We start from the raw sequence: 13,061 nt of genomic DNA, 5'->3' as shown, positions 1-13,061 counted from the left end.
GCTTGTTGTCCGTAAATGGTATTTTTTCCTATTTGTAAAGCTTTTACAGCTGCAGTCCTCAATTATTAAGTACGACTGAACTACAACAGAGAAACACAGATCTCAAAATGTGGATAAGTGAATAAAGATGTTTCTCACCTGTTCAACTGTAAAATTTAATTGCACCACACAATTTTTGAGAGCTTTCAGCTGTTTTCTGTGTATTTATTTACAAGCCTACAGAGCAATATTTTCCAGAATTATCACCTTTAATTGCCACTACTGCCCCTCAAATTTTTGTTTGAAATCTGTCAGAGCCTGAATCCAGGATGATTTTATGCCGTTGATTTTATGATAGCTTTTCTGCTACATAACAGATGTTGAAATCCAATGTCAATTGAAATGCATCTAAAAGTTTACTCTAGAGCAACTCTAGAGTAAATAGTTATCATGTACTGGCATTAAGTACACTTAAAATCTTATGTTTTACTATTGATTTCAGTTAGCTAGCTCTGTAGTATTCTACAGTCACTAATTCAGTCTCACTGATACCTAACTCAGTTGCAGAATCCCAAAAAAGTTAATTAATCAACTGTTTAAATAGCTGTTTCCACATTAAGTTTGTCGCAATACTGATTCACACTTTACTTGATAACATAACATTTCTGTTATAAATGTTCTAGTTGGTATTCAATTCATAGGTGTTGCTAAAGGCACTAAATTGGAGTGCAGTAGTGTGGACACATTACAAGTTTGTAACGGTTAATTACAGCATGTTCTTTCAGTAGTAATTTCTTGGCCCTCTAAACCTCTACAAAGGAGGGCTGATCCGTCATGTAAATTTCTATGGTTACTGGTAGATGCAATTCTTATAGCAGATTTGGTAATACTTTGAAGCAGCAGCTATCAATTAACTGTGCATATTTACGAAAAGGAAAGTTGCTACTCACCACAGAGCGGAGATGCTGGTCTCAGCATCTCTGCTATATGGTGCGTAGCAACGTTTCTTTTCAAATAATGTTGTTACATTCCATCCTGGATTTTCCATTGTCTGAACTGTGCATATTTCACAGAAATGAATAATGGTAAGTACTGCAAAGCGAGAAAAGCTTTTTGAGTGGCCATAATATAAACAGTTGAAGAAATTTAAAATTTGTTGGGGGTTCTGGTGCAGCACTCATGGCCGTTCATTACAGGACAGGGTCAAGCTGTAGTGTCAGAACAATGTAGTTGGGTAGGACAATGAAGTCCTCCAGGTGTGTGCACCTGGCCTGTGTTCTGTTGGTTCTGATGGATGATTCGCCTGAAAGCTAATAAAGATCTCAGTGCTATTTATGTGCGTGATGACAACTATATAGTGATTTGCTATCCCTACCTTTTTCAGTATTTATTACTGGATAAATGAAGCTGGGGCACTTAAGTGTAGTAGAACGCCTTTGCCGTATGTCAGATACCTCCGCCATCAAATCTTACAACAGTGATCTCACACAATAAAAGACATCAATTATCTCAAAACAATTCCCAAATCTCACCAACCACTACTAAAACCTTTAACCCACAATTGCGAATCACTTCAATCCCACTATTCATGACACCCCAACTTTCACAAGTTTCCTAAAATTGAAAAATCCAGTACAGCTAATTGCGATCAGTCAGTTCACTCTCGCTCAAGGGACTTCAGCCTTTGTGGACTAGAATCTTCAGCCATTTGCTGCTGCCTACCATCTCATATTAAAGGCACCAATCACACCCTCCCAAGCAAAATCCACAGTGCCCATCTCATCACCTGTTCACCACTGTGCAGCTCCCCTGTCAGACACAAAGGTATTTGTATCTTTGCTGCAACTGAACACAACCTTTTAGTTTCAAACCCAAACTCTTCATATAAACAAGACTACTTATCTACTAATTATTAGTTTTTCTTTGCACATCATGTGTATAAAAAAAACTCAACAGCACAGCCAGACTCTTGTGCAATATCTACATATGTGCTCTTGTTTGAGGGCTAACAAGAATTATTGTTAACCAACTAAATTCCTGCTGGAGATTCAATGATCAATAACTAGATCTAGACTCTTGGTACAGACTCAGACTCTCTCTCTTCATCCCTTGAGAGACTTACTACCTTCTCCCAAATCCATTTCTGTATGTTATACCTTGACAAAAAAAAAAAAAAAAAAAAAAAAAAAAAAAAAAAAAAAAAAAAAAAGCAGCAGCTTTCCCATGGCTGATAAACATATCTCTCATATTTCCAATATTTCCATAAAGATCAAGTTTCCACATTAAAACTGGTAACAATATCAACTCTCACCCCGTCCATACCTGCAACTTTTATACCAGTGAGTGTTGCAACGTAAAAAGTAATCCCTTTTCATATATGCTGAAGATCTAAAAAAGGTTTTTACTGACAGTATCATCTTTAGCTGGTCCTCCACCATCATCATATTTGCAGCACCATCGTCAACCAGCCACAAACAGCATCCTGCATTACACATTGCCATCACAGTTTTACAGGCCTATTGAGGAGATGATTATGTGAGCAAGAGCAACCACACTTGCTCACCACTTAGACAGTGAGCACTTTCATTAAAATGAGGTTTAGCACAGGAGGAATACAGGCAATGGGCTGTCTTCACACAAATAACAATAGTTATGTCTGTTGTAGCATTAGAGGTGAGCGTATATACTTATGATGCAATTCTTAAAGTGGAGGGTAGCTCCTTTTAAGTTGGAGCAAAGTAACATGATCAAGTTAGGAAATTCAAAGAGAAGATCAGACACACCAACATCAATGTACAACATGTCAGTTTTACATATGTTTATGATATACAACAGTGTCTTGAAATGCTAAGTGTGCTTCAAACCTCTGAACACAATGAAAAAAATCAATTTACAATGACATTATGATATCTTCCATACAAAAGATTATGGACATCTGGACGGCAAAGAGAGAGAAGCGCACGTGCAAAAATTGAAGAAAGTACTGTTAAGCAATGTGACTGAAGTAAATATTCATCAACGAGAACATGTCTGAATTTTCCCCAACATTTGCATGATGAAAATATACATTTGTTTTCAGGAAAAAACACTCAAAAATTGCATCTGTAGTTCATTCAAGTTACCATATTACTTTTGTCAAAGAATTGTGTAGTTTCACTGAAGGCAAGTTTATAAAGACATCTTTAGTATCTGAAGCTGAGCATCTCCTCGAGAGACTTTAGGAGTTTCGGGCGCTTAGTCTCTCATTCACTGATTTGATGTATAATTAAAGGAATAGCAAATAATGTAAGGTAATGGTTCTTGCAAAAGATTTTATTGCATTTTCTTCAGTACTCAAATGAATGTACAGATGTTTCAGATACTGCTCAGTTAGAAATTTGCATTTGTTGAGTACATAATATCCTCACTATCACAGAATAGTTACTGGACTTGACTGCAGGAAAGACACTATAACAGGGGCAGATATTATCACAAGGTAGTGTTGACAATATGGGTCAGCAACACAAGGATTTTGCTTCTCCAAAAGCACAGCATCCTTGTGGTTGGCTGAAACATTGGTTTCGTGGCCCTTTTAAGAGAGATGCTAAAGCTGTTACTCATTCCACATGACATTTCTGCAATACACTGCAGTCTCCATCAAGAGTATTATTGTGTAAGACAGTTAATATGAGAAAGTGATGAGCATGATGATTTGCACAACAAAATTTCATCCATAGTTTTGCTCTCAAACAACACAAATTCAGAGCCTTTTTGGAAAAACTGGAAAACAGTTATGGAAATGTGCAATATCACAATGAAACATACCGGCCGAGTCGAGGTCAAGTCCTTGACAGATTTTTTTTTCCAACTACAGAGTGATATATACATATTTATGGAGTGGTAAGCCTGTTGTAAAATTGAAAAATTAATGGTGAAGAGCAGATTTGATCTTCCTTAGCGTAACTGTGCACCATATGTATGTTTTGAATTTAGCATTGTAGGGTAAAAACTTGTTAGTTTCACAGACGTACGACGGCCGTCAGGGCTTTGAGATGAAACACTGTATTTTATGAACAATGCCACTGCTCCAAGGAGAGCGCCAATTTTCAACAGTATCAAAAGAAATTCACTGATCATCTCCACAAATCTGAGACTCACCCCAGGATTTTGAAAAGTTAAATGTCTTTTTCACTTTTTCAACTGAAGTTGACAAAATGGAAACAGAGCTACAATTAGAACTTATAGATCTGTAGTGTGTAAGTTCCGTAATGAATTTGGTCTCGCAAAGTTGTACAAGAAGTTTCCTGAACATAAATGCCCTTTATTTTACATGTCTGCAGCTCTGATTATGTCAGTGTTCAGATCTACACACATGTGAAAGCTTTTCTGCAATAATGAGAACACAATATTCTCACAGAGGCTACTGGTAGAATTCAACTTAAAAGCTTGTCCTCAAAATAGCAGTGCTCAAAAAGTGATACCAGACACTGATGCTTTTTACTTAATCAAAATAAGTAATATCCATTGACATCCTGTGTTTTTATGTATAATGTTCGCATAAAATTGTCACAAAATAAAAGTTTACATTAATGTAAATTTCATCGTAAAACGGTACTCATCATGTGGCGCATCAATCATACGGAATATCATGTTTTGTACTTAGCTGCCCCTTGTTCTCCATTTCATCAAAATATTAAGAGAGATGCAAATTTAATTTCATTGTCATTTCTTATTAATACAACTGTCTTAGAAATTGCCACAACATGCATTAATGAGCCACCTTGCAGCAATACATCTCCATATAATGTGACACTATTGGCTGTAGAATCTGACTCCTTGACAATTGTTTCTTTTGCTGAGATGTCTTGTTCTGATTTGCCCTCCCCTCCTTTCCCCACTATTAGTTTGCACCAGCTGCTCCCAGCTGTGTCATGAGTGCGAGCCAGGTCACAAACTGCAGATCAACAAACAGGTTTGGTTTAGCAGATAAATATAATATCTGTGACAGAAAGGACCGACTTTATGGTGTGCTCGAAATAAGGAATAATTTGCTCGAGATCATTCCCACACTTCCAAAACTGAGACAATACACACAAAAGTAATCACAGGGAACTGCCTTCCAGCAAGCAAAGGCACATTATTGACAGGTTATCTTATGAGATGCCTTGGCTACATGATGTTTTGAATCAAGTGACCAGTCATCATTGATACAGAAGCAACAAACTGATTAATGTCAATTTTTATAACTTTTGCTTCACATAAATGTAGAAATTTATAAAAACAGGCACTCAGACTTAACCGACGCTTCAATGTGAATGACTCTTGGTAAACTGATTTAAAACAGTGTGGTGTAGAACTCAATAAAGGAACTTGTCCCACTACCTCTGGACTCGCAGGAAAGGAATCTAGCCACTGCTGCCCCCCCCCCCCCCCGAGCCCCCATCATATTACTCATCTGTTCACCTAATCTGTTATTTTTTAACCATCCCGGCACCCCTCCTGGTGGCAATGGGTAACAATCAATGTGAATGATGCAGTTTTTTGACTCAGTTCCTGGAGCCAAACACTGTTTCCATATGGAACGCACCTCTAATGGCTCCAGAGGTAAGTAGCTTCTAATAGCAACAATGACTTTGTCATTACACTGTATTACATTCTATATGGGAACTGCAATGGACCAGTTCACCAATCTAATTAATGACAACTGACAATCACCAAGGGTAAAGCAGTGTATCTGGTCGTAACGCACACAGGCTACTGCAGTCAAATATCAGTTTTTTTTTATTTTCTGTACAGATAACAATACTTTAACTTGCACTTTGCCCAGTGTGAAATTCACTTTAAAGTTCTAGCACAGCATTCAATTAATTTGTAATATGCATCTGTGCGATTGTTAAGAAGCCTTGGGGGGGGGATAAATAAATTATACAGGCAAATGGTAGATAACTGATCCTGAACGGAAAACTTTCATTGCCACTTCACTTTTTCCCCCTCTGCTTTGTGCTAATGCAAAAGAGTGAATATATTGTGTTTCAGAAAGAACTGGCTGGTTGAACTGCACGCAAGCATACCACCTCCAACAGATCAATCCTACCTAAATACTTTTATATTCAAATTGACTCTCAATTTGCTCACTGCCTTGCTTTTACGAGATGTAAGCGATGTATATGCAGCTACAAAGAAGACACTTGGATTCAGGGACAGGAAAAGGCATGAACATTCAGAAATAATAAGAGAAAAACTAAAAATGTTTGAAGGAGATGGACTATGTCGAACTCTATACGAAGATTCAGACTGAACTTCAAAATGGCTTTCTGAAGGCCATTTCGATACATGTCTAGATCAGGGCCAAGCATATTGTGCAACAATGGTGTCAGTGCTCACCATGATGTATGATGGGAAGGAAATACGGGATGTATTTGCTTCTGGGTCTCCACAGCCAATTAGAGATCGGCGAACAGGTGATGTGTCGTTTTGGAGGACTCCTGTCACATACTCACATCAACATATCGCAACCTCCGAAACCGTAACACATTTAGAAGAAACAGGCAAATATTTTGACAACAAAGATTATTCACTTAATGTAAACTGTACTATTAGCTCCCAACCTAACCACAACCTTGTAATTTATGAAATATTTGGGATAAACAGACATAGGTGGCAACAAAGATTATTAATTTAATTTCTCTGAGTAAACCTATCATTTATTTTTTTTAAAATGTCATCATCTTGCTTCCACCTTTTAGAATTTTATTTTACAATTGCAACTTTAGCAGAAACTTGGGCATTAAGCCATTTTAAAGCTTCTACTCAACATAAGACAACATAATGAGGATGATTTAAAGTGGGATTAACAGCATGCACAACCAATTTTGTAGTTTGTTGACATCTGTATACTGTAATTACGAATTTTGAAATGTAGGTTTACATTAGGCAGAGATAATAACATAATATGCACATCAAAGAACAACTAATTAGTGATACTAGTCAATGTTCCATCGTATGTACTGTGATTCTGAGGAGACTGTACACACCACACATCTAAGAGTGTGCACTTACAATATGTAGAGTAAATGTCTAAAACAACCAAGAAAATTTTAATTTGTGAGATTTACTTGTTCATCAAGTGTATACTGCAGTTGTTCTCTGCAGGTACTATACATTTCAATTTCTTCTAAAGCACCAATTAATCTGCCTTTTACTACCCTATGTAGTACCTTCAAAGATTCCTTGATGCTGAAAAAAAGGTGATGACATTAAAAAAATTTATAGAAGCTGTGGCCCATATTACAAGAAACTAATTAAAATTATTGTGTTTCAACCTAGACCTTGAGCTAATCCCCAGATTAGTTTGTCACCAAAATCAACTTTATAAGCTTTCACATGCAGTGAACTGCCACACTCTAAACTAACCACAACCTTGCAATTCATGACATATTTGAAAAAAAAAAAAAAATAGTCAAATATTTTGAGACAACAGCGAAGAAGAGAATGGTTTCTAATTTGGTGCTAGAAATTAATTTTCTCACCTTTCACCATTATGTGAAAGTACTGTCCCATTGGCTACATGAAACTGACACGTTATCAAACTTTGAACACTAAAGAAGCAACATCATCACCTCCACCGGCCCTGATCTCGACTTCCACTGACAAGTCAGGTTTCCTAGTTTTAATAGCTTTCTTATACACTACAAAAGAAGATGTGATAAACAGAACTTTTCAAAAGGGCAGCTTATTATTAACCAAAGATTCAAGCAAAGTGAGTGCTACATAGGAACAATAGCAGAACTGTGTGTCAATATGCAGCCAGTCATTTAGAGATGTGGTAAATTCCCATAAATAATTGCAAAACTTACATGAAACCTTGCTGGTACTGGAGGATGACTGGGTATTTGCTGCAGCCACTGCAGCAAAGTTGCTAACATGATTACTCAACCCAGAACTTGGAGAACTGTTGTTAGGTGTTGAACCTGGAACACAAAAAGAAAGTAACAAAAATATGATTTGCCTTTCAATATTCTGCCCTTACTTGACGATATTAATTGCACTGTGCATACCTGATACAGGTTTACTAGGTGTACTAGAGTTTAGGACTGGTTTTAATGCAACTTGTGAACAGTTGCTGGAACTAATTAAGGAATTATTGTTGCTGGCTCTAACTGCTGTTGGTTTCAGAGGCTGTAAAAATTCATCAGTGACTCAGGAACTCAAATTGACAGATATCCACAGTTTACAATCATAAAGAACACATACACACACACACAACAAATAAATACATATATATGTTGTTGCAATACCTTTGCAGAAACCTCATCCTTAACCCTTTTCTTGTCTTCATTAGAACTATCACTGGAATGATTGTGCAATGTACTAAGAGGAGGAGAAGGTGCTGGTGAATTGCCTGATGTGGTGGAAGTTGGAGTGCCTCCAGTGTCATTGCTGTTGTTGCTATCAGTCGTCGCGGAAGACGGCAGTCCCGCCTTTTATAACAAACAAATTGAAAGATGTGAAACACTTTACATGACTTAAAATAAAAGTAAGGAAGAAATGCAAATTTCTTAAATACATACTCCAGTCAGTTCAACTTCATCTAGACCACTAATGTCATCATAAATATATTCATTTTCTTCAAAATCTGGCTCCTGGGAAGATTCAATGTAATATTCTATGTCATCCTTTATTCTCCTTATCTGAAATTATACAAGACACAATGTGAATGGCAATTTAATTATAATAAACTTACACGTGTCACAGATAGTCTGTTTACCTGATTAACCTCCACAGACATATTATCAAGCATTCGTAACAACGTCTCAAGTTTCCGGATATGATACCGGTGCTTTTCTACTTTGCTTTTCAACTCTTCTACCCTATCTTGTTTATCCTTGTCAAGCCTCTTTTTTTTGCCAGCTAAGAGAGACTCGATTTCACATTCATACTGATCCAACTAGAAAAAAAAAAGTTATACAAATGAATGTTAAGTCAGAATTTCCATATGGGAACACAAGTATTCTTTATTTGTAACTGGAATGTGTAACTGATATGTTACCTGAAGGTTAAGAGCAGCAATTGAAGTTGCTAACCATGCAGCTGTCTCATCCCGTTCCTTTTGTGCAGGATCCAACTTCTGTGCTGCTCCCAAACCTTCTTTGGAATACGCTTTGGTCTTTGTTTCTCGTTCCACAACCTTGAACCTTTCCATTTGCTGTGAGAGCCAAACATAAAAATGTTATTTCAGCTCAAAATGGACATACAAAATATAAAACTGTCATATAAACTTGCAAATGACAAGGGCCACTTAATGAATGTTCAAAAATGCATGCAAATTGCCTTTATTTCTTCCTTGAAAAGAAGACTGCAATACACAGGTAACAAGAGGAATTCCAAATGCATCACCTACCAAGAAGAAGGGAGATAAGGGGTCAATGTCCTGACAATGATGAACTCATTACCAATGAAGTACAAGCAAGAATCATGGGCAATGGTGAAAATCTCCAGCCCCCTTTCAAAGGAATCGTTCCAGCATTTGGCATACACATGATTTGCATTCGTCTTGTGAGCGATTTAGATAAATTAGGGGAAATCTAAATCTTCCCGAATACGAGGCCAGTGTCTTACTGCTGCACCATGTTGTTCAATCTAATTGTCTAACAAACGTATTTATGAATCAGGAGCTGTCAAATCGAAATATTGTTCACACACACAAAAATCTCCTGATGAAATAGTATAAGGCAAAGGAACAACTTCCAACTAGCCTACAAAGAATCTGCCCCATTAATGACATTCTCCTTAAACAACACAAAGCTCACTGGATGTTACATTTATGATCTGCGAGACAATCATAAGCAGTCCGATAAAGTAGCCCACAGTGAAAATAAATGAAAGTCACTGCAGCAAGTGAAGTAAAGGCATTTCCTCTTAAGTGTGTATTAGTGAGGTAAACGATAACATTTGATCATAAGTACAGAAAGACTGTTTTACTTCAAATTTTAAGTCTATTTTTCAATGAATTTGAAAAGTGTGATAAATTCAACCAATTGTTTAAAACTGTTTTGGTGTATTCCTGTAATCAATGCCATGCTTAAATGGCATAATATTTCACGCGTATGATGAAAATGCCAAAGATTATAAAAACTATTTGATTTCATACATATACTTATTATGGCAAAGGCTCAATGCAAGTTAATAACTTGTGTTTTGCAAGATGAAACTGGAATACCATACATGGTGAAACAGCAGCATTTATGCTAAGAATACAGAGATGTGAAGAATATAAGGATGTGCTTAAGAAAGGTGATGAACAAGAGATAGAATCAGTAACATACATATGCTTCATAATATACTTGGGAAGCTACTTTAGTTACGAAATTTGTTATAAGTAATTGAATAGATGGTGAAAAACGAAATTGTATGAAATAGAGTTATATGCAACTGACTAACATATGAACATAAGGAACAGTTATTTAACAATTCCTTCTGGATCTACTGTAGGATTCACAAAAGCTATTCTGTCAACACAAAATCTCTAATTTTGCACCACAATAAAATTTGAAATAAAATGTTGGAACTCACCAAACAGCATTTCGATTCCTCTTAATTTACAAATGCAGCTGTCAAAACACTGCAATTATTTCAGCCACTGAAAGCCATCACTCATGGATAACTTGGGAGAGCTCTTTGATGTGAATGCACGCAAATGGATAACTTGGGAGAGCTCTTTGATGTGAATGCACGCTAGTGAAATAACTAAATAATTTCCACTACACTCAGATTTCACTAACCGTTTCTATCAGTTTGCGAAACTCCAGAAGTGTGCTTTTATCCTTAATTTCTCCCGAGGCAATCCAACTCTTAATCTGGTCACGTAGCCGCTGTAACTTCTTAATCTCTTTCTTAAGATCTGCCTCATACTTCTCCTTCTGATTGCTGTTGGTGGCATTGTGAACCTTCTGCCAAATGTCTTCAAAGGTTTCAACTCCTTCTGTCACTTTTTTGAGACACCTATCAATTTCTCCTGAAAAATGTTTTATTCAGCTTTAATGTATGTACACATGCTGATGTCACAGTATCAAAACATTTACTTATAATGAAATCTCATGCAATAGTTGTAATGACATTCTATGACAGATAAACACTTCCAATAACCTCATGCGAATAAACAAACAACCTGTCAGGAACACGCAGTTTGACCGTGTATCACGTTTAGTACATATATTTCCTTAAAACTTCACAACAGAATACGACGCCAACTCCTGTTCACAGCATACACATTAATAACATCACGGGGAACCCCACATAAACAACAATCAAAACAAACCACAGTCCGGCGTCTGTAAAACATTCGCCTGTAAACATTATGTGATGCTGTCGGTCACAAGAGTCTTGCGAGCCTGGTACGACAACCTAATGAGTTTTTCTGGTGAAAACAACGCTATACATACGTTAAGAAACTGTAAACAGGTCGGGAAGAGGTCATATATTTAGCAATAAAGGAGGTTTATCCCTTACCTTGAAGCTTTCTTGTAGCAGCCATAGCTAAGTAAACATCTGGGACAATAATTCGTGCATAGTCTAAATATACAAGTGAATAACACAAGGCGAAAATGTACAACAAATATTTTAATAAATTCTATACAGCTGAGGCTTTGTTCATTTGCAAGATGGCCGCCGCACTATCCTACAGTCGATGAGCAGAGCCCAATTTCATGTCCTTCCGCTCGAAAAACAAGTATAATTTTTAAGTATCGACATAAATGAGAAGGTTGGTATGAGAAAACTATCCGAGGGTTTCCAAAACCTTCAGAAGATCTGAAATGACTTCTTCATTGGGTACATGTCATTCAAAATTTCGTAAATCGCGTCATACATTCGGGATACCACATCCCCGGTTGAATGTGTCTACATACGCTCGGCCACGAAACTGCGCAGACTCCACATTTTTTTCCATCGTTTTGAAAAATAAACAAATGAGTATCGCGAAAATCAGCTGATCGAAATGCGCAAAACCAGCAGACGAAAATAAAATCCATAACTGTGAAATTCTGAAGTTATGGTTTTGTGTATATTTTTTAACATACATTGTTTTGCGTCATAGCTACAATGTATTCTGATTATAGTGGCTTTAGGTACATGGTACTGATGAGTTTGACGGCGTGTTTTGGGTATTGATTTTCACCATTATTTTGCGCGCTGTGTATAACCTTTCAAAGTGTTCAAGAAAAATGTATTGTCTTTGTTTACAAACGTTGACAGTCTTTGATGCTCAGTGGAAAACGTGCAGATTATGTGTTTTAAAAACTGTTTAGCAATAGAATGAGTTGTTTTATTCATGTAGAGAGTAGCAAGACGTAAGTTACATGAAATTGAGTGTTTATTTCTACTCATCAAGTGAGCCAAATAAAAAATCGCAATGAATGTAAGACGATTTTAGCCAGGAGAGAGAAAAAGAGATTAATTTTTGCTGACACCTGTCGAAATTGGGCAAGGAATATACGAACTACAGCTAAGCGTGCTTCAGTTCTGTTGTGCTTCATTATTTTCACCGTGTTCTGCAGTTACAACCCCATTGTGGCTGGGGCACTAATGACGACTTAATTGATTGCTTGATTTATAATTTTATTTCTATTATAGGCTACACGGCAGGCCACAATAACAAGTCAGACAAACTTCATCTGTCGTTGCTCACATAAGACTCGTGTTCAAACACCCCAGAAGCTTCTTTATGTCATTCATGTAGACACTGAAATATTGCCCTACCTGTATCTATTTTAGCATACAGTATATTTTACCTTTTTTAAAGTGGAAAAAAATAGAGAGTTGGGTAGAAAAATGATCAATCATCCTGCTACACCTATTTCCGTTCTTTCACTCTTTTCAACTGTTTCACATGGCATGCAGTACTCATACTAAAGTGTGATACAGACTAATGAAAACTGAGCTGCACTCCCACTTATTGAGTTTCATTCACTGCAAAGGTGAATGAAACTGAGATTAGTGCCGATTCTGCTGAGAGATAGTGCATTTGTTTAGTTCAAAGAATTAAAACAAAACTATATTGTGGATAGTCAGGAATTTTTCATATGGAATTTTTAATTAAGTCCTTT

General features: G+C 36.7%; 1 protein-coding gene across 1 annotated transcript in view; it reads right to left on the bottom strand.

Annotated features, from left to right (window-relative positions):
• The window catches only part of LOC126470387 (CCR4-NOT transcription complex subunit 3), a 105,675-nt gene extending 93,811 nt beyond the window's left edge, over positions 1-11,864 (bottom strand). The window contains exons 1-8 of the mRNA XM_050098225.1: positions 11,467-11,864; positions 10,740-10,972; positions 9,008-9,163; positions 8,726-8,905; positions 8,529-8,648; positions 8,256-8,438; positions 8,016-8,136; positions 7,815-7,928 (exon numbers count right to left, since the gene is read on the bottom strand). Of these exons, the coding sequence (XP_049954182.1) occupies positions 7,815-7,928; positions 8,016-8,136; positions 8,256-8,438; positions 8,529-8,648; positions 8,726-8,905; positions 9,008-9,163; positions 10,740-10,972; positions 11,467-11,491 (1,132 nt within the window). The 5' untranslated portion in view covers positions 11,492-11,864. The remainder of the gene's footprint in view (positions 1-7,814; positions 7,929-8,015; positions 8,137-8,255; positions 8,439-8,528; positions 8,649-8,725; positions 8,906-9,007; positions 9,164-10,739; positions 10,973-11,466) is intronic.
• Between the last annotated feature and the right edge of the window lie 1,197 nt (positions 11,865-13,061).

Source organism: Schistocerca serialis, chromosome 1 (assembly GCF_023864345.2).
Source record: "Schistocerca serialis cubense isolate TAMUIC-IGC-003099 chromosome 1, iqSchSeri2.2, whole genome shotgun sequence".
In the NCBI taxonomy this organism is placed as follows: Eukaryota; Metazoa; Arthropoda; class Insecta; order Orthoptera; family Acrididae; genus Schistocerca; species Schistocerca serialis.
Note: the sequence above shows the minus strand (reverse complement) of the source record. Positions and strands in the feature narration are given on the sequence as shown.